General features: G+C 40.5%; 2 protein-coding genes across 3 annotated transcripts in view; one reads left to right on the forward strand and one right to left on the reverse strand.

Moving 5' to 3' along the window:
* PROSER1 (proline and serine rich 1) lies at nt 1–22,016 on the reverse strand. 2 transcript variants are annotated; one of them, XM_075085828.1, is made up of 13 exons: nt 21,198–22,016; nt 17,962–18,027; nt 17,186–17,254; nt 16,622–16,716; nt 14,623–14,716; nt 14,024–14,134; nt 12,954–13,037; nt 11,922–12,000; nt 9,539–9,634; nt 9,373–9,417; nt 5,320–7,081; nt 4,510–4,657; nt 1–338 (listed from the first exon to the last, which is right to left on the reverse strand). In XM_075085828.1, the coding sequence occupies exons 1-13, from the start codon at nt 21,240–21,242 to the stop codon at nt 333–335; spliced, it is 2,700 nt and encodes an 899-aa protein (XP_074941929.1). In that variant the 5' UTR covers nt 21,243–22,016; the 3' UTR covers nt 1–332. The 2 variants fall into 2 exon arrangements, with proteins under 2 accessions (XP_074941929.1, XP_074941919.1); XM_075085818.1 differs by lacking the exon at nt 1–338 and adding an exon at nt 1,479–3,164 and having other exon boundaries at nt 21,198–22,012.
* Nucleotides 21,992–22,782, forward strand: part of NHLRC3 (NHL repeat containing 3) — a 9,416-nt gene continuing 8,625 nt past the window's right edge. Inside the window, exon 1 of the mRNA XM_075085841.1 lies at nt 21,992–22,272. Coding sequence (XP_074941942.1) covers nt 22,183–22,272 — 90 coding nt within the window. The 5' untranslated portion in view covers nt 21,992–22,182. The remainder of the gene's footprint in view (nt 22,273–22,782) is intronic.

The raw sequence follows: 22,782 nt of genomic DNA on the forward strand, positions 1-22,782 counted from the left end.
TTCTTAGTTGTTCTGAAAAAAGGTTTTATTTCAAAGATCATTCCACTACACCTTACCCTTGCAGTCTGTCAACATAGCTGAAATATAGCAGTAATAGGCAACTTGAACAATGAAAAAAATCATAGTTAGTCCAGAATTAAGTGATACAGCAACAGCCCTTTCCCAGCTCAGGCTCAGTGTAAGTTCCAGCATAGTTTGCCTCAGGAGCAGGCTTTTCCTTGGCTTTTTAAAAGTGGTGCTCAAATAAGCATGAAAGAGCTCAGGACAAATCAGCCCCTGCAGAAATTCCAAGGCTGGGTCACAGGAGTTTGCTGCAATGCGGAACACAGACTTTATTCCTGAAGAGAAAAAAATTGATAAAAAACAATTTTATGTCAGGAGAAATATTTAAGAAATTGAAACGTACCTTAAGCCTAACCACTGGAAAGTTCAATTTACAAAATCCCACTCAGTATGACTTGGTAAGAATCAGAACGCCCATTCTGGACAAAACAACTTGACAGTTTAATGCTTCTTAGCCTATTTGTTCACTTGTCTACACTGATGAAGAGCTTCTATGTAAAACTACACCAGTTGTGCATGAAATCCTCGTTTGTGGGTAAAGTGGCCACTTACCAAATACACTGTTTCAGGAGAATGACATTTAATAAGGTGCATATTTAGCAGTTCTCACCTGTTTTCATTTGGAGAAACAGGAATTCAGTCTCTTAGGTATCTTTGAGCTGTCTAATGTCCGGGCAGAAAAAAAACAACCCACACCCCATGACCATCCAACAGTTGTTTTCAGAAACAGACTGCAAACTGCTTACTTTCTGATAAAACACTGCATAACAGCTGATGTCTGGTACTTGTTTTTGACTACAAGGCAATGTGGATTCGTCTAAACTTTGATCACTTGATGGGGAAACTAGAGCTCAAATCAGAGATCAAACTCAGCACCTCACTAAGGTTACAAAACACTTACTGACTTCGAACTCCTTTACATCCACATCTATGAATGTCATGAATGTAAAGCCAACGTGAAAAGCTAATTTGCTTTTGAGAAGATACCTATATTTTTATTTTCTCCTTCTCCAATTGATCTATAGATTTACAAAGAACAAGTAATCAAAAGAGAGAGAAGGGAAGTATAATGGAAGATGGTAGAGATTTTTTCCCACAGATTTCTTGAGTCGAGATATAAGGCACTGATTTTAAAAGCAGTTCAGAATGGAGAATCGTTAGAATTCAACAGGTTTCACAAAATAAAAAAAAAATTTAGAAGTGCAATATGCTTTCATCTCTAAAGCGATGTGCAAATGTGATCATTAAAATGCAAGACTACCCAACTGCTGACAAAGTACTGAGCACACTAATTTTTTTATCTAAACACTTCATAGTATATTTCTATTGCCAGTCTTTAGGAAACAAATTTGATAATTCAGAATATAATTCTGCATCATAAAGAAAGAGCGTAAGGAAGATCAAACATTAGGAAGTGTCTTAGTCAAAACAAGTTTATTCATCTGTATTTTAGGCAAATACGTAAATAGTCAGCAAAGCCTTTTTGCCATGACTGTAAACTTTTTATTTAAAAAATTTGTGTTAAAAACCAATACAGGATTTTCCAGTAATGTTCTAAAAAAGTTTGTTCACATCTTGAAAGAAAATACATTAGCAACATCTCCCAGCAGAATTCATCTTTAAAAAAGTAAAACTCTAGGTGCAGAGCTTTTCTACAGTATAGTATCCTCTACGTTTTAATTCAATCACAGGATTGAATATCATTCATCTCTATTGTCTCTAGAACATAATCAAGAGTTTATCTTAAATAGATGATATTCAATGATGTGTTACACATTGCCACAGGTACTAACATTATTAGAAGAGTGCACAACTGAATTTCACTAACAGAGCAAGACCTTTCTATATGCTGCGTCATAACCCTTCCTAACCAATACAGTTAATTTAGCTATATGCCTTTAAAATCATGTACATTTTCCAAGGAAAAATACTAAAAAATCCATGGTCCAAATTCTGCTCCCACTTATATTCACAGGACAACATAAGCACCATCAAGTTGTGGTTTATAGCCGAAAAGCGTATAGAGAACCAGTGAGTTTACGAGTATAAGGGAGAGAAGAACTTGACCCATGTCTGTAAACATTCACAAAAGTCCGCAGTCAAAAGTGCCGGATAGGCAGCCTATCCGCAGTACAGTTATTTCATTCACAGAGAGGTGTGGGGGCAGGGACAATGTTATGGAACATTATTTTAGAGGCAAATTAAAATGCTTTTATGTACTTTGGAAAGACATTCTCAGCTAGCTAAACCATACTCCAGTAAAACATAATCCACTTCTACCCAAATACAGTACAGCACCATTTCCTAGCTCTCCTGTTCAGATTCAGACAAAGGAGTACTCAGTTCAGCAGCAAGCCCAGGACAATATTTCAAAGCGTAAGAAAACCCCCACACCCCTCTGATCCAGCCTCTCCTTAACATACTGCTGATGCTAACAGGAGATCCTCACACATACAAGGAAAAGATCCGACGAACCATAAACTGACCTTGACCTATGCACACACAAGAAGTGCGCACCTAGACAAAAGATCGTCTACAGGTTTAAGTATCTAGTTTCAGTCTAGATCTCATTCTATATTAACCACATATACCATACAAAACATAGCAGAAGGATAGGTGCTTATACACGCTATTAAGTATACTTGTTCTCCCCATTCAATTTGACAGCCCATTGCTCTATTTACATAAACGTCTGTCTGAACATTCCTGATCCTGTAAGACACTAAACATTCAACTCATAAGCTAAAAGGAGAGTCAAGGATGCTCAGCAATTCACAGGATCAGACCCTGAATCAATTAAATGCAATCATAAATTACATGTGACATCTGACACAGCCTCCTGGAATCATTTTACCCTCATGTTTTCCCCCTCCTTCCCCAATTCAGACCATGCTCCCACTAACACGGAGACAGCCTTCAAAGTGAATAGGATCAGGCTCTGTCAAGCAACCACTGCAGTCTTTTAAAATGTCTGGTATTTATTGCCATCCACTCTGGGGCAGGCTTGTCTGCAATGAAAATGGTGTTCCTGGTGTTGATGGATAGTTAGCAAAACCTTCAGGCTGAGCTGTATAGTTCTCCAGAGCAGAAGCAGAATGTGCCTTCAAGGAAGAGAAGAAGTTAGGAAACAGCACTGATAAAAACAAAGAAATGAACAAAAATCTAAATCAAGCAAAATTTCAGGCACAATACCAGTCCTACTCAAGCCAAAACAAATGAAGTATAATCTGAAGTACGCAAAGAACAGAGATGAGCAATGCACCTACACGCAGGTGTTAAACTGTAGTGCAACTATTGTTCTGAAATACCAGAGAATGAGGAAAGCAGTTGGATTAAGAGGAAAATTGAAGTGTTAATGGCATTTACTTCCCAGTGGAGTAAGCCACAGCTGATGTGGAAGGCATAGCTTAATCAGGAGCTGTAGTATTTCACCGACTTTGAACTTTCTTTATCTTCATTGCTCGAGTAACAAAGTGTTAATTTTAGTGACTGGAATTTGTAAACAAGAAAACTGACATTTCCTCAATGCAATCTGCGTACATAGAGTTCTACAGAATAAATAAATTCCTGATCTGCCAAAGCAGCATGGCCTAGGTTGAGTGATTTGCTTCTCATCTATTTCCTCTGATATTCAAGACACCTGACAATATTCTGCATATCGAACAGTACTGTAGACACATGCTCCATTTCAAAAGCGGATGTGTCACAGAAGAGAGAAAACATTAATTCAAGACACTCAACTGTCTCTCTTAGTTTTTTGTAACGAAGGACAAATTTCCCACCAAATCCTTATTCTGTACAGAGGCTGTTTTTAACAAAAGGCAAACTAAACATCTAAGTACAAACACTTCTGATCATTTCAGTTAATTTATGTAGGTTGATGACTGAAACAAGCTGTTTCATGGACAAGAGAGATGATGAAACTACACATTACCTAGAGTCACCTCAAACTTATATAATAATTATATTTGTGGGAACTATCAAGAGAAAGGCACAATCACAGCAGACAGATTCAAGACAATCTGGTTGTGTCTGTAGAGAGGCACATAACTCAACAAAGTGGTTTTCTACAGAAATCTTTAAGTATTAAAATATCAGACTAGAACTGAGCACAAATTTTGCCACTACATGGTCAGTTCATTAGGTTTAACACAAACCTAGCAAAAAGTTCACTTGCCTGTCTTTTCTCTTTCACTCCTCTCCATTTTACAAAGAATTTTCAAAAAGGGTTTAAACACATTCATAACATCCAGAAGCACTGTACATTGGCCTCAAGTAAAAAGTTAATGTACGTTGTTCTTTATCATCATCCTTCTAATCAGTTCTCAAACAGGTTAGGGGTTTTAATCATTTACTGCCTTAAACTAATCCCAAGAAGTTAACACGCAAGTACACGCTCAAACAGTTACTGGAAGCAAAATAGTATTAAGCAAATCGGCATGTTACCTGTAGTAGTGCTGACTGTGCTGCCGCACTATGCTGCAATTCCTGTAAGGAAGATTGTGCGGCACTTTGGGGAAAGCCAGGGATACCAGGGAGAGATAAAAGACCAGGGAAAACTGCATTTCCTGGTGTCTGTAGTCCAGAAGTCAAGCTGAAAGAATGTCAAGATGTGGGTATTATTAGGAACATCTGCATCATGTTTTAGCCTACGTTTCTCCCTATGTAAGTCTATGTCTATATAAATTAGAAAAGCACCTCTTTTTCTAAACCTCATAAAGGCCAGAATTTCCAAAAAGAAGCCCGGTCCCTACCCACCTACAAATTATTAATGCACACACAAACCGAGACTGTCTGGAGCACACCTAAGAAGGGAACTCAGAAGTTTTTGTACCTTGGCTCTGCCTACGGTCTGAACACAGAAAAACTTTATAGACAAAAGTTAATGCTGAGTACTTCCTTAAAACATAGGAACATCTAAGATATTGTCTGCTATTACCTGGATGTGTCAATGGATGCCCACGTGGAATCCATTCTTGTAAAAGCCTAGGAGGTGCCAAGTATCCTCATCTGGGAAATAAGATCACTCAGCACCTCACTGGATTAGACTGTCCTAATGGGGACTACTGAGGACAACCTATTTAGTAACTACTCTATCAGTTTCTAAAGACAGGTGGAAATCTACTGGTGAACTAACTTCAAAAATTAACTGTAATTAACTATGAGTGAAAACAACATCTACGCCTAAAGTAAAATCAGTGTTTTGCTCAAGAGAAAAAGAAACGGTTCTGACCTCCTTCAGAAACAGACACATACCCAGCCTGTGCAACAAGTGCAGAGTTGAAGTTTGAGCTAAAGGCCGAGGCAAACCCTGGCAGGACCGGAGCCGGAGATGGGGCTGTGGCAGCTGCCGGCAACGGTGCAACTGCTGCTACTGCAGAAGATGCCTGGAGGCCAGGGAAAGAAGGGAGAGCAGGAGTGACAGAGGGTGTGTTAGAGACAGGAAAACCAGGGAAGGATGGGTTTGATGATCCCAGAGGTCCCTGGGCAACAGAAAAAAGGGAAGGGACAGCACTGGACAAGTTAAGCGAGAAGGGTGGAGCAGAGACTGTTGCTGAGGCGGCGAGTCCTGAGAGTACGGCGGCAGTGGAACTCACATGAGGGGCAGACACGGCTGAAGCGGTTGTAGACGGAGTAGCTAACAAAGACCCTGGGAGAGTGACGGGTGGCGTAAGTGCTGGATTACCAGTAAAAGCAAAGTTACTGGTTAGAGACGTGAAAGGAGGAAGTCCATTGAACACAGGGGGAATGGGAGCGGAGGAGCCATGTGGGGTGAGGGAAATGGAAGCCAGAGAACTGGAATTGTTTAGAGGAGCACTCAAAGAGGAAAGACCTGATAGTGTGGGATTCAGGGAACTGGGTAAACTGACTGGCACTGAAGCTGCTGAGGTGTATGCACGGCCAAGCGCTGACAGTCCTATAGTGCCATGAGAAGGGCCAGCTGAGTGAGGAGGACCTTTGAAGGCCGAGAGGGTAGGACTCATGGGTTCTGTTTTGACCAGAACTGGGATACTTGTGGCGGCTGGGGCTGATGAGAGCTGCTGATCAGGATTAGTAGGGCTTGTGCCATGCAAGAGGGAGGCTGATGAGCCACAGTTGACTGGCATAATCGATGGTGAAGTGGTTAAAGGTGACTGTGCAGGCAATGTTGGAGGAGTGGAACTAGAATTGGCCACAGATGGGGATGGAAGACCAGGAAAAATGGCCAGCCCGGGTGTGGAGGAACGCTGTGGGGTGGGGGTGGCTGATGGAGTATAACATTTGTTGACAGAGGAAGTGGGAGGGTCAGAGCTTTGATTAGCAAGAGCAGATAAAGAAGCAAGCTCACTTGACATAGCAGAAGGTAAAGCAGATGAATTGATTAATGAAGTGTCATTTGATGTCAGAAATCCTTTTAAGACAGACAAAATTGGGTTAGGCAAGCTAAGCGAACCAGGAATGGTAGTGGCAGGAGAATTAGCAATTGTAGATGGAACAGGACTAGAGATCCCTTGGGCGTTGGGAGGCAAGGACAAAGGGAGGCCAGCAAAAACAGATGACAACGGAGTGGGATTATTAGCGGAAGCAATTGAAGAGGTTGCAGAGAACGGGAGGCCAGCAAATGGTGCAGCAGCAGATGCAAAAGCTTCACTAGGTGCAGGTGTGGCGCACGGTGTGGAGGAACCTTGCGGAGCTGGTGTAGCAGTGGGTATAGAAGCCAGCCCAGAAAAAACTGCAGGGATAGGGGTAGAGGTTGCACTGTGAACAGATGTGACAGGAACACCAGGTAATGAAAGGGATTTGATGACAGTAGGGGTTGGGGTGGATGGCTGAGATGTATGGATGGAAGAGGAGACCTGTCCTGGGAAAACAGGAAGGACAGGGGTAGACATGTTCATCCCAGATATGAGTGGAGTTGCAGGTGCTAATGGATGGCTTATTGCCTTGACAGGTGATGGGGTAGGGACTGGAGTAGCAGCAGGTGTTGAAGGATTAGAACCATGAGGAGTAAAGAGCTGATTCGCTTGTGCAGAAAAAGCTGCAAAGAAACAAAACTGGTAAGAATACTTGAAACTGTCAGAAATGTTTGAAATCAACACAAACACATTTTATACAGCATTTCAAAATATGATACACAGGCAATAGCTAACATACAATGTCTGTATACAAACAACGAACACTGGAGCCTACGAGAACGTAACAAAAAGGTACATACAAACACATCACACAAGCTGTACATCATGTAGGCTACCACTCCTCTTTAAAACACTTTGTGACATCTGCTACCTCTTCATGATCTCATGCAAGACAGTGAGATACTCAAAGATACTCAGTAAGAATGTCTAAGTGATACAGGTAAACACCCTCCCGCTGGTCCCTAACATCTGGGAGTACGCAAACCAGATCTAATATTCCATCGGCATCAGATCACCTGGGCTCCTCTGCATCCACTCTCACTGAAGGTCAGAATTTCCTTCAGAACCAGTTAATTCAATGCATCATGATTTCAGAAGTTTAGTCAACAACTGAAGAAAGCCGATTTCAGGTACTGGTATTTTTCTTTCCTTCAAAATCAGGCCATTCTCTTCACTGTGTTTCCTTCAGATTTTGATTCTAGGAAGGTACACTTTTAAACTCATGTATCACACTACAGTATTAAACTAACATTGCCACTTGACCATAACGACAAACATTTCTGTAAGTCTGAAGTCATGTGTCTATAATTGAGGCAAGCACCTGCCACTAGGAATATCAGCTCATATCAACCCCACAAAGTAAGTCAAAGAGACATCAATCAAGCTGGAGGAAAACAGGTGGGCACACTGCGAATGGCAATGTGGGGTTAATGTAAAGAAGCTGCATTTATGAACACCAGCATGTCAAGAGCTTTGATATGCCTCTACCTAGTTTCCTGTGGAATATGAATGTGTTAATCATTGCTTTCAAATAACCCTCATACTTTATTTTACTTTTAAAATAATCTGTTCGATTGTAAGCAAATCACTGATCCAACCAGCCAAACTCATCACACAGAACTCTAACAGCTTAGATTCTCTCTTGCCCAAATTCTATATAATCACACACAAACGCAAAAAAGGAATCTTTAAAATCTTGGACCTGAGTTAATATGACAAACTCCTGTTTTATGTCTCTTGAAACTCTACACCTAGGAAGTTTGCAAACAAACTATTCCCTATTACATTATTCTTTTCCAAAAACCTAGACCCAGATTGCTCGGCTCTGGATTCTGTCCTTTCCTCATCCTGTTTCCAAACCGAAGACTCTCCTAAAGATCACTGTTGTTAAACCTGACAGCCAAAATAATCACTAGAGAAACACCACTGCAACAGAACCCAGAGCTGAATTTCTTCTCCTAAGAGAAGACTTTATTCCTTGCACCATATTCATTTAGCTGTATAAACTACCTTGTAAATACATGCACACTTAAAGGGGTATATATGAATAAAGCAATCCTTTGAAACAGCAACATTTCTGTAGAACCAGCCCTAGGCATAGAGGAGAAAAGACAAAATGTAACTTTTTTTTTTTTTTCCCCTAGAAATATTTACAGGAGTTAAACTTATGGTCATCTCATCTTTTTTGGGTATTTGTTAATAGGCCTGACTCAACAGTCAGTAGATTCTTAGTTTCTATTTGTCAAACCTAACAAAGTATTATCAAAGCCTTTGTATAACTAGCTCATAATGGGATTTATTATTATGATTTGTACTAAGTGTACAAAGCATACAAAGTATCACACAAATAGAGACAAAAAAAAGCACAACTCTTCTGCCAAAAGAATTGGAATTTAAAGGGTAAGACAAAAGTGCAGGTAGACATAGTTGAGTGTATCAGTCTGGGATAGGACATTCTACACATGGATTTCAACAAACTATAAACAAATAATCCGTCTCTCTTATATTCTTAGCTTCCCAGTGCAAATAATATATGAAGTTAAAATGTGAATGAGTTTTCAAATAGATGTCCAAATTTTTACAACTGCAAAGATATTAGTGAAGTGTTTCAGTGCACTACATTGCAAAGAATATTTTGATTTAGTTTTTTTACATGATTTCTCACATACTTATATGCTGATGACTACAAAACTTTAATGAGCTAAAACAAAAGATGAAATTTTAATGTTTCAATGTTTCTAAGTACCAAATCCCTGAGATTTTTTTTGTCAACTCTCAAAGAATCCTATTCCAACAGCAGTTAAATACTTAGAGGCTTATGAAAAACCCACTAAACAAATAAGTGTTTACATTTTCTGAACAAATAACAAAGATACAATCAACACAAAAATCCCCCTGTGGATTTGCAATTTACCTTGATTTTGGGAAGGTTTTGCCTGGCTGGAAAGGTCCTCATTTTCTAAACAGAGAACAACAGCTTGTTATTTAAAAGCAAATGAAATTTCAGCAGTGAACGATCCATTCACAACAACGAATTAGAAAAAATACAATCAAGATTTTTAAAGGTACGCATGCTTTACCTGATACCACTTGATTAGCAGTGTATGGTGGAGGAGCCGGTAAGCCTGGAGCTATGACATTAGCCATCGGAACTAAGCCAGTATTGTTGTAAGCACCTACAAGAACAAACGCAATACACATCCCAGTTGTCAGAAGAACCCATATTTAAATGAACCAGCAAGTGTCTTTTCCTTTAAAAGAACATTTCCAAGATTGTAAGACATTCCTTCACCAACAAGCCAGACCAATTAATCATCCAGGCTAGATGCTGGCTTTTGCCAATGTCTGCCTGAGTGACATGCCTTGTGACCCAAATTTTAGTAAGGGTAGTTCTCTTGAAAGAGCCTGAAGAAGTCAGGTTTCAATTGCTTTCAGTTCCATTTTGCCTGAAAAACTGAAAGGGGGGTGGAATGATTCAGAGCATCTGCAGCATCGTTTGCTCTTTTTCTATTCCTAACTTCAAGGCTGTTGCAACTCTTCCTTTAACATTATAGCCTTCACAAACAAAAGAGCCAAACATAGACTACTGACCATAACCAGCCCTCCAACACTAGTCAGAAAATTCAGAGAAAAATGTCCCACCTCAAATACTTAGTCTAGTATTGGCAATATTTCTTTAAATGTTAACAAATTCAAGCAGGTTAGAAAATTATTTTAAGACCAAATACTTATTGTACTTAATATATAAAAAAATACCTTTTTTCCTCCCTTATTCTTGGGAGCAACTCAGACTGTTGTATAGCTGTAGTACGCAGTTCTGATGAAGAACATCAAGAATTTAAATCACAGGAACATAAATACACTTCACAGTGGTCCTGAATGAATATTTTAAGGGCATAAGAACTTATGCTTCATGGGAAAAGGTAGCACTTGAACCATATTCAAAGTGCAGTAATTTGTCACACACCATCCTTTCTGATTTCACACTTTCATTATAGTTCTACCTAATGTTAAGGTTTCTTGCATGACAATTCTTGGCTGAAAATCAGAAAAGTAACTAACAATCATTGTGGCACCCAGGAAGGAAATGGTAAACTAATATATAGAGAGGCAGAAAATAAAACATCATTCTGACCATTCTGACTATTGCTTGAAGACAATCACATTCAGTAGTTTCAGGTCAGCATCTGCAATCTCACTAAACACATTTTATATATATAAAAATACATCAACAGTTATGAGTAACGTTGTCACAAGAGGTTTTTTTAAAAACCATGTTATAGCCTAATAAGGCCCTGAAACCTCAGAAGCTGTTTCATATCCTAAAATGTACTCTTACATCCAGTCACAGGCCAATTTCTGTGCCCTAATTAACTTTGAATTTTATTTATTTAATATAAATCTGAGCTAGTCTGCAAGTTTCCTCTACACTTTCTGGGGAGCAAGCCATTTCTAGGGCACAAATCATCAAATTTACTTCAGCTACTAGTGCCCCTTCTCCAAACTGACTATGTAGAGACTTGCAGACATCAAGTTGGTGAGATGACTCACCCTTCAACACACATGCTAAAAGCTCTGCCACACTTTCTTATCATAACATCAGTGAAAAGCAAGCTTCCTAACCAGAGCACTCCTTGTTTTGCAGTACAGAATGGCAAGATTAGGAAAAGCTTTCAGCTGCTGCTCAGAAAGACCAGAGTCTGACTACATAAGTACTCCAAGCTCTTCTTCCAAATGGCAATTGCCTTGCTTCCTTCCAAAAATGTCTGGAATCAAACAACTCATGCAGCAGAGCAAAATGAGAGGAGTTTATGAAGAAAGACTCAATCTTACCTGAGGCACAAGGCTAGGAATAGTCAGACCAAACACAGGAAAAGACAATCACTATGTCCCTTCTGAGACTGAAATTTACAAGACTAAACGTTTCTTTTAGGAAACTGTTCTCTCTCCATTGTGATGGGGAGGAAGTAAAGCTGAAGGCAACTGAAAAACAAACTACCCCTTCAAATGAGTAACAGATTACTGTCCTTCAGCAAGTTTCTACATACTTCCACCCAATTCAGGGCTGTGCCTGACCATATCCTATGTTTGGTACAACAGCAACAAGTCAATAGACTTGTCAAGCAAAAGCCCAAACATCAGTCAAACCTTACAACAAAGACACAGCCCAAGTCTTTTCTAACATGTACAATGCCTCCCATAAACGAAATACTTGTCATCAGAACAGGATTGTGAATTTTCCTTATGATGTGGATGTTGGGAAAAGAAGTCAATATATTCCTCTTTTTATCAACTCTGCAGTCATGACAGGAAGAGGTAGAAACCAGTACCCACAGCATGCTTAGGGAGCGCAAGCCAATTTCAGATATGATCATGGTCAGAGAAACTGACACTTGACACTTATTACTTAAAAGGGAAATGGATGAAACAATAGCATCAAGCTAAAACACACAGAAGCCTTACTTGGTGCAATAGTTGCATGTGGCCGACATGGTGGGATGGGGTATGGAACTGGTTTGTGTGGATTGTAGGTTGATGGAGCCTACATAAACAAAAAACAAACGGAAGAAGCAATAGTGAAAGCATTACCTAATGTTTCTCAGACAAATAGCTAACATTCAGATACTACTACAGACAGCTGTTCTTCACTGGAAAAATATTTGATAGCAAATTTCTTCATAATATCCATAGCGACTGCAAATATTTCACTCTTTCTGAAAAGAATGAAACAAACATCACTGTATACTTTTAGATTTTAATATAATACTGAACACAGGTGGGAAAGCGAACTCCTTCCTGCCTTGTAGTTTTCACACTCTGCAGTCTTGGATGGACTTCTCATTTTAAAGGTTTAGCACATTTAAAACTAATGAATACTTATGAAGTTACCTGCCCCTTTAAAATAATACATCTTAGTTGGAAACATCTCATAATAAACAAGAATATACAACATTTGAACAATAGTTCAAAGCAGTATCAGGTTCATTGAACATTTGCCCCACATGCTTAAAAATTCTGAAATATAAACCCGCTGTGTTGTTAAGAAACAAGAACCTCCCTCTAAAGCACTGTTGTAATTCAAGTTTCCATCATGCAGGCATTTTTTACGTTCATATGGGAAACCCTCAGAGACTGTAATAAAAAATTGCATATATTTTTATCTAAAACTTCCAGTAGCTCATGACAAACTACTAAAAATGCTTTTGGTTTTGTCTTCTGTTACTGTAACTTAAATTCTGCCTTCAAATGCACACATATTGTATCCACTAGAGAAACCTATCCCCCAAAGTTATAAACCAGAGCTTCTTTTCAAGATAAATAAAAAAATACTACGTCATATTATCTGCATTATAGAAGTTTAGCTTTGTTTAAATTGCGGCTCTACAGTCTTCTTGCAACATAACAGCATTTTATATAAAAGCCTCACTGAATTGGCTGGTGGTTGGAATTTTTTTTTCTTAAAATTTCATTTATTTACTCATTTATTAGACATACTGGTTTGGATGGTCCAAGTATACGGGCTGCTATTCCCTTTCCTTCATTAGTACATTCTTCTGTGTCCTTTTTGATAGGGGTTCCCTGAAACAAGAGAAAAATAAACTATTATGTATTAATTTAGAAGTAAATCTTGCTATAGGATTTCTCCTGTATTTGGTTTTTTTCTAAACTACATTCGAGTACGGCCTCAAGCTCCGTCAAGGGAGGTTTAGATGGGATATTAGGAAAAATTTCTTCACTGAAAGAGTGGGTCAGGCATTGGAACAGGTTGCCCAGGGAGGTGGTGGAGTCACCACCCCTGTAGGTGTTCAAAAAAGGTGTTGATGTGGCACTTCAGGGCATGTTTTAGGAGGCATAGTAGTGTTGGGTTGACAGTTGGACTTGATGATCCTAGCGTTCTTTTCCAACCCTAATGATTCTCTGATGAGTTTTTGAATATTCTGAAAGTTATGCTTAACCATATTTGTTAGGAAAAAGAAACTGCATGCTAGACTTGTAAAATGATAAGTAAGAGCATTACAACAGCTTAGTTTATAACACTGAACTTTTGTAAAGAGATGCATATTAAACAGTCCAGGTTTCTGACATAATCAGAATTCTGCATTTTGATTTGTGGACATGATAACTTACATTTGCGGCTCCTTAAGTGTTCACAGGAAATGCTTAACATGTCTGTTCAAGAACTACACTAAGATTAGCATTAATACTGTAGTGACCATATTAGGTCATCTTATCAACCTACCAGTTGTAAAAAGCCTTCCAGTAAGGCTTTTTACATCTCTCCAGATTCTGCCAAATACTGCTGGACTTTACAATGTTTTCCTTGTATGAACAATATCTAATTAATGCAGTAATCTTTACTTAAAGCAGCATAGACAGAATGGGCAAACAAAAATAATGCAAGTTCCCTATAAATGTGTAATGGGATAATACAAAAAAACCAAACCCAAAACATTGCTTTTGATTCCACTCCTCCTTCCATGTATATAAATACTGGTGTTTGTTATACTATAATGAATCCTAAATCAAGGGTGCTGTGAAAGGCAAAAGCATAGAATCATGCTTACTGGGAAAATTCCATTTATGCGGCTTGGTTTGCCCTTGGGATAAGGGTTGCCAGGAATCATGCCACAGGATGATATCATAGCATGAGGAGCCTTACAACCCGTTTTTGAAGCCTGCAAAATAATCAAGAAAGGACATTATTTGCTACCAAAATCAATGCTTTAAAGAAATTAATTACTATTTCATGGCATTTAGACTGCCTGAACCAACCTACATGGAACAATTCAAAGCTTTGTCTTAAATCATCTTCCCAAATAGTCCAAACAGTGTGAGGTTCTGCCAAAGCTGAACTACTCTACTTGGACCACTTCTGCTTCTACTGAACTCAGGGTTAAGCACTTGGTGTTCTCTTAAACTGTTTCCTTCAGCATTGGTTGCAATTGTGTGCCCCTTTTCCATATGATCCTAATGCCTGACAGACACTTCCCCCTTTTTTGCACGTCTATGTCATAGCTCATCTTTTTGCAGCTGCTCCTTTCAGCTTGTCTTCAACCAGTAATTCCCAGCAGTCTTCATGGTAAGTCCTGACCCCACAATGACCATAAGGGTGTAAACAATACTGTATTTGACAGAATCAAGGATACCAGAGTATCTTGACTACCTGTTCAAGAATCCTTCTGCATCTTTTCTTCTCTGACATATTAATTCTGAACAGATCTTCAATAAGGCGATAATTCTGAGCATCAACAATGTTGCTATAAATAAAGACATTGACAGACAATTACTGCGATTCCATATGCTTATCAGAAATAATGCACTACTGAAAAGTGATCAACACTTCCTCAGCCAGTACTCAACAGTACATTAAAAAAACATTAGTTCATATTATAATATTACTATTATTATTAAAGTAAAAACCGTGGCCTTAATTATGGACTTCATACCTGTAAGTGAAACATGGTGTTATTATCAAATATCAATATTCAGTATCAGAATATCAATACAGAACAATGGACAATGATGGCTAAACTTTATGGCAAAAATAACTATGTGGGCAAAACGAATTCTGCCTTCACAACAGTTAAACAATTAAAGAAAGCTTTAATTGCTACTAGCACACAATTCCCAGCACAGCAGAAAACCAGCAGCTACTCAGTTTGCCACTGTTTCTTGCTAGACCGGTAGAAAAACAAATTTTCATCTTATTTACTCCAAAATGAAAAGGATGAAACTCCTGGCCACTCTCTCCATGTTCTGCTGAGCTAGTGAAATTGCTCACGCAGCTCCATAAAGTACCCTTCTTTCTCCTTGCTCCTCTCCCAACACCACCACCAGACATACCACCAACAAAATGTGCAAGTACAAGGAGCCTAATGCCTGATTCTACCTGCCTTTTTCAAAACCCTGACCACAGCACCTTTACTGCTGTCAAACATTACCTGCCCCATCCAAACTACTGGAAATAGAATACAGTCCCAAAAAGGAGGACTTCTCTAAAGGAGGATATTAGAGGAAATGGAACAGCAGAATGTTGAACAAAGAAATGAAAAATACCTCAAAGAATGGTATAAAAATGTGAATGAGCTTTCAGCAAAGTAAGCAGTACATAGATTTAGGTTAGGATTTCTATATCATGACTCCCTTGTTACGCTCTTGCACTGTAGAAATTCAACAGCTGAAGAAGTTACCACACTTTCCCCCCATACCAGCTGAAGCGTAGCAACAAAAGAGTCTGAGCTCCAATCTCATTTCAAGAAGCAAAACAGGTTAGTTTAATTCACCACTGAACTTCCTTTAGGCTACCCTGTTTTGTTTTGGTCTGAAAGAGAGTAGGAGCATTCATACAGCTTCTTAAAGCTCAATTCCGAAAGAAAGATGATGTCTATATTCTCAGTCTTACTTGTTTTATGGATATTTATATAATGAATTTATATTTAATTTATTTAATTTTAAAATTGAATTTAATGAATTTATATGCCCCAAAACGTCCAAGCTGGCTGTAATATATAAAGCCTTCATATGAAAGGCAGACATACTTATTGCAAAAAAACCCAACCCAAAACAGAACAACACGTAATAAATCCCCTAAACCACGCAGAAGAGTTCCAACATTAACATATGTAAAAGGCAGATCCTTTGAAGCAGCTGTGTTCAGTAAAAAACACCCAACTTTCTGTGTAAACATACATTTAGAATATCTATACATCTTTTATGGACATTAGATCTGTAAATCCAATGTGTGAATTTAAGAGATGTATTTATTTAACTCTTTTTTACGTATGTAATATTTAGAGGGCTCTTCAAATCCAAAAGGGTCAATTCCCACAATACTCTGGTCTCAAGCCTTTTACATTCCAATGAGCAGAAATAAGCTTAATCATCTCATTCTCTACAAGACTTGAAGACCATTGTAAAAATATTGGCAAAGTGGCAATTTTCCAGCAGGCAGAAGCCCACATCGCAGCATGCTCAAGACTCAAATGAACTACAGAATTTTGCAAAATGTCTACTTCAAATTCTTTTACAGCCCCGTCAATAATGGATTGTGCTTTACCTTAACTGGCCACAGTGCTTCCTACTAGAAGTATCTTAAGCTTTACATACTGAAGCATTAGTAAAAACAATACAACTTAAGGAAATATAACATGAGAGATACTTACGAAGCTAAGATTTCAAGGGCAATAAGTTTATCTTTACTGAATGTGAAGCAGTTGAGAATATTAACCATTTTTGATGCCGGAACTGCCACTATTTTCTGAAAAGTAAGCAAGAAAGAAAAAAAGTATATATAAAATAAGACACTATGATTATTTTAAACCCAGAACGCTACTCAGTAACAGCTTCATATCACCTTATTTCAGTAAACACTGAAAGTAGACACTTTCTCCCTCCCACTGGTAATGTGACTCTGCGCTAAATGCTGAACAAGGAACTGCAAAAAGCACTTGCCAAAAGCAGAGCAATTAGGAAAGTTAACAATAGTTAAAAGGGACATCTATGCTTGTGATGCACAGGAAAGTAAAAGATATTTTAGTCAGAAAAGATACCCTGGTTAAAAACATGACATTTCGTATTTTGATGCCATTGGAAAAGAATGAGATGAAGAGGAATCTTTGAAGATTAAAGGGCAGACTGAGCCATCAGTTGCAAAAGTAGACATCACAACACTAAAATAAGATTAAGAGGGCAAACTTACTCTACAAGATTATGCCACAAGAACTTACATGTTGTAAAGCCTTTATTGCCTTGAGCTGTGGTTCAGCCCAGGAAAAGTATCTCAGTAACTCAACAACCTGCAACAGAAAGGCCTTCAATTAATCTTTTATATATACCAAAACATTATGCTAAAAGCATCAATATGATCTTTCCATTTTTGGAGTATAGTGGTAAACTGCTAAAAAACATGTTTCTGTGATGTTTGATTATGTCAGTGCCTACCAGCAACTACTGTTCCTTTTATTTCAATGTTATGAGACTAAGTTTCTCTATGGAAATATTTCAAATAGATACTTCCTCCTCCCTATATATTTGCATATATGCACAACAATTGCCAGAGTATTAGAATAAAAAAAACAAGTCTTTCTGAAAAAGCTCATAAACCTTGAGCATCTCAAAAGCATATTCAAACATTCACCAAAAAAAAAAAACAGAAGAGAAAGAAACAGAAAAAAATCTGCACAGTAGCAAAATAAGTTGGATATTTATCACTACATGCCAGTTTAGAAAATACATGCGGAATAATCCTAAATTCCATGATGATCAATTTCTCCAGTTTTCCCCACACAACAGGAATAAACATGTAATGATTTTGATAACAAAATAACTTCAAAATATTTTTAACAGATTAATGTTCATATAATAATGAGGAATTAAATATCCTCAGTAAATAAATAAAGCTAATATGGTCAGCCTTGGTATGACTGGAGAGTCTGTCTTTCTGTATTACTAAATATGCAAAGCCTATAGCTCCCATTAAACCCACAACAATGTTGATTTTTACCTGTTCACTAGAAAAGTATCCATGAACATATTCAATAGCTTTTAATTTGTACTCAGTCAATACAGCCTAAAAGATAGAGAAAAAGAGAGATACATAATTAGTCCCTCAAAAATTATAATTATAGCTCAATCTTCTCCTAGAATAATCTGCTAATCTAAAAAGATCTGACCTTACAAAGTGACATTTGCATCAATTACGCTGCAATATTTCTAAATTACAGAATACTCCCTGGATAACTGAGAGAACAATGAAAAACAGATGTAATTTAGTTCTGTTAAAAAAAAATACTCATTTTTTGATTTATTTCATTTTACCCTTTGTTGTGTATGTTTAGAACTGTACTGAGAAAACATCATCATTACTCTTCTTTTTGCCTCTAAGGTTTACATCAACTTTACATTAAAGAAGATAATACAGTTGATTATTCATACAATCTCTCTGTATATTCCCTGTAAAATAATTTGTAAAGCATCTTCCTTCAGTGCATTTATGAAGAGACCAGATAACAAGTCTGTACAGACAGAATTAAGCATACAAGGAACCTTGTTCCAGAGGGCGATGTTGTCTTAGCATTACCTTCCCACAGGTCAAACGTTAATATGCAATCATACAAAACAAAGGAAGCAGAGTAGTTTAATGCTGTACTGGCCACCACTTCTGACTTAGTAGCAAGACAGTTTTGTTGATAACCACATGGGCTATCTAATAGCCAGGGCAGGGCTTCCTCCCTCTCCTCATACCCAGCTCAACAGGTACCAGATGTAAAGAAGACAGGTAACAGCTGAATTCCTGCCCCGAACTGGTGCATGTACCTTTCTTCCCCAGTTTCCAAGGCCCCCATCTATTGCTAGCTCTCACACTAACTATACCCAAATCACCTCCAGCTTTACCCACACGCCCATTTCTATCTTCTTCCCAATAGTCCCAAAACCTACCCCTATTCCTTCTTTTTTTGTCCTTGTCCCTCCACACTGACAGATGTGAAGTTCTCCATCACTGCAACCTGACTGTGAGTAGCACAGGTGCACAGAAACCCACTCACCTGCTGTTCCAGGCAAACCCCTTCCTTTCTGTACCTCATTAAGAGGCCAACACTATCAGACATGCTGAAGTCACAGGGGAAAAAGAACTCTCTTCATGTATTTTGGAAAAAAAACCTGCTATGGCATATAGCAACTTCTTTAACAAAACGAATGTCACTCTTCTTCCTTAAATCAACATGAATCATTCAACAACTGAATGATTTCATAATAAGAATGCAAACAGAAAGCACTGCTATGTATATTTATATATAAAAAAAAAAAACACCCAAACTTTATTTTGTTAATAATCATAAATATATTTGGGGAAAGACAGAGCTAAGCTACACATTAAGACATTTAAGGAACTGTTCCTGCTAGTTGCAGGACTGAAAATGGAACACACAAACACAACTGACTTCTGAATCACATACTAAAGAAGGTTCTATCACAGAGCTAGAAATGAAGTTTAAACAAAGATCTAGCAACAAAGGTACAAAAGAAACACTTGGAAAATGAACATTTCACTGAACAGCACAGCTATTATTAACACAGCACAGCACCGATCCTTAGATCAACAGTAAATTAAGCTTACCAGAATACAACCAAATAGCATACAGGAAGCATAACTGCCTAAAATCACATGTCAAAAACCCTTTTGTCTGAACTCTTTAGTAATCACAAAGCGTATTCTGAAGGGCCGCACTGCAGTAGTAAGATCTGAAGGATTGCTCCCTCCCACCATCAATTCCCAGAGAAAGTATTGATGTGCGAGTTGTTCCTTAATTTTTTTCCCTAGATTTTCCATAAAAATTCTTAGGCTGGGAGGGAAGTCCACACCCTGAAACATCTTAGGCTGTCACATTTTCAGCCAGTTACACAGCACGGAACATACCTGTTTTATAAAGGACAATTTATAAATTGTACTTTTGCATAAATTTGTAAGTTTGTGCAAAAAACCCCTAGTAAATGCAGTTGTGGTAACAAAGACTCATCAATGGGGGTCCGTGCACAGTGGTTTATACCTCGATAAGTTCCCAAAAAATACTACTACGGCTGCAGCCATCACTGCACCTCACACTGAAGAGAAGCTGAACTGAAACTCAGCTCTGTGGCACCCAAGTCCAAATAAAGGAAATGACCTCTCGTACACAACCATCGTAACAGAAAACACCTATTACAAAAAACGCTAAGGACTCCTTTTCTACCGTAAGGCAATCTTATCTAAAACAAGCCCTTGATTTCCACACCAAGGCAGCTTTAGCAAGATATCTAACTGTTCTATGTGACACTTAAATCACCTCTGCGTAACTACAGCAAAATATTCCATCCCAGGTTTGTACTTCTCATGCAAGGGCAGGAACCACAATCTCAGAGGTTCTGACTTCTCCTATCTCCACTTCCAGCATTCGGGGAAGTGTTCCAACCACCCACCTCTCGCTTTCCTGTTAAAAACAGGCCTCCGTGCACAAAGAAATGAGAGCACCCCTCAGACACCAGGAAGCCCAGGTTTGTATCTCTGCTTCCCACAATTAGCGGGTATTTTGCTCAGTGACTTTTTAAACAGGAGATGCACAGGCATTGTTCAGAGCACACATGAAAACCCAGGATCCCACATCCTGGAGGAAGGCATGCACACACGCCCGAGCGGTGGGAGATGTGGCATTGAACAAGGACAGCTGAGCACAGCTTAGAGATCTGACCTCTCATCTCATATTCATGTGCTGTGTCTCCTAAGCCATCATATAAAAAGTGAATGCCTTACACTAAGTCCCCTCTCAGGTCAGGCCAAGCATAAGCAGCCCCTCCCTCCAAATAAGAGATACTTGGCTATTTCGGCATTTCTTCCTCTTGACTGAAAATGCTGCGATAAACGTATTCAAATACTTATTTCAAATGAGCACTCTTCAAGCACATATCGTTAGCTCAGCGGCAACAGCCTGGACACGCCCATGTCAATTTTCTGAGAAAATATCTCAAAAGTATCTCAAAGCAAGCAAACATGTCACAGCAGCTTTAGACTTTTATACTTGACATACAAATCTAGGATATACCAGCAACACGGGACTACAGCTCTCCGCACTGAGGGGAAATTCAGTCTCAATAATCACTTCAGGATTCAATAAAAGAACACGAACGCTTAACCCGGTGCGTTCATCATCAAAAAGGATATTCTAACATCAAATGGTTAAACTAACATGCGAAACGAGAAGTTACCTTTCTAATTTCATCCAGCACGGTTTCAAATGATTTCTTATCCATCTTTATTAGTTCATTCGATGCAGACACTTGAACATAGAGGGGGTAAAAAATATCCAGGCGGAAGACTTTACTTAAGTGTCTTTAAGCGCATAATAAAAAAAAAAAAACAAAAACAAACCCACAACAAACCCAGCAGGGCAAGACAGGCCGCCCGGGATCTTCTCAGCCCCGGGAGCTCAGCGCCGCCGCCCCTGGAAGGCCGGACACAGCGCAGCAGACAAAGGCGGGCGGCCGGGCGCCGCTCGCCGCCCCGCAGGAGGCCCGTGCCCGCTCGCCGCGCCTCCCGAGGCCGCTCCCGCCGGCGAAGGGAGAGGAACGGCGCGGCGCTGAGCGGCCGAGGCGGCGGCGGGAAGACGAGGGAAGGGGGCGGCGGCCGCTCCCCTCAGCACGCGGCGCCGAGGCCCGGCCGGTCCGCGCCCGCCCGCGCGGCGCCCGCAGGCCCCATGGCTCGCTGCGCCGCCGCCCTGCGGTCCCAGCGGTCGGAGGCCGAGGCGCTTTCCTAGCCGAGGCGGCAGCAACAGCACCGAAGCCCCCCGAGAGGCGCGGTACAGAGCAGAAACACACAAACAGGCCACCCCACTCCCGGCCGCCCTGCCTCTCCGCTGTCGCGCTCCTATGACATCACAGCGCAGAGGCGAAGGCCCCTTTCCATGCCCGACAACCATGGTGCCTGCGCAGAAGCGGCAGAAACTCGAGCCGGACTCGCCCCTCTTTCAGCTCCCGGGCGTCAAACCGAAACGCTGAGCGCTTGCGCGGGGCGCCGTCGCGCCCTGCCCGTCCTGCCTCTGCGCTGCCGCCGCTCGGTTCGGAGCCGGCGCGGTTGTGGGCAGTCCGCCGCCGGGGGAACGAGCCCTCTCTTTCCCTGGGCTAGACGGTGGCGGGAGGGAGGGAGCGGTCACGCGGCTGCCATGGCAACGCGCCCCGCCCCTCTCCGGCCTCCATGAGGCGGAAGCGGCCGCCGTGGCCGTGGCTGTGGCTGGCAATGGCCAGCGCCCTGCTGGCCCTGCTGGCCCTCCTCTGGGGCTCGCAGGTGGGCGGCGGCCGGGGGGAGGCAGGGCGGGAGGGACGGCCTCCGGTCACGGCTTCTTGCCCGCAGGCAAATACCGGGGAAGGAGCGGGGTCGCAGGGTCGGGGCCGCAGGGCTCGCCCGGGGACCCCCCGGGGTGCCGCAGGGCCCCGCGACACGGCTCGTCCCGGCGCCTTCCCGCGCCCCTTCGGGCTCACGTCGTGGCGGGGAGGGTTGTGTGTGACCTCACAACCCCTCCGAGAGAAACGCGGGCGCGGGGTGATGCTTTTCCAGGGGTTTTTAAGGGAGGAAAAAGCTTCATAGTCTGTGGGTGAATAACTTCGTGTTCTGGCACTGCCGGGTTTTCTCCCTGCTTAACAAATCTCCGTTTGCCTTCATAATAGTCTAGCCTTTCTTAAGCTGTTGGTCGTTCTCAGTCACCAGCTTACCCCTACTTCTGGCAAGGCAGTTAACAGAAGTGTGCAATGGCCCTGGTCCTTCAGGGTCACCGCTTGTTACTTACGACTCCTAGCT

This window comes from Phalacrocorax aristotelis, chromosome 1 (genome assembly GCF_949628215.1).
Source record: "Phalacrocorax aristotelis chromosome 1, bGulAri2.1, whole genome shotgun sequence".
Lineage (NCBI taxonomy): Eukaryota > Metazoa > Chordata > Aves > Suliformes > Phalacrocoracidae > Phalacrocorax > Phalacrocorax aristotelis.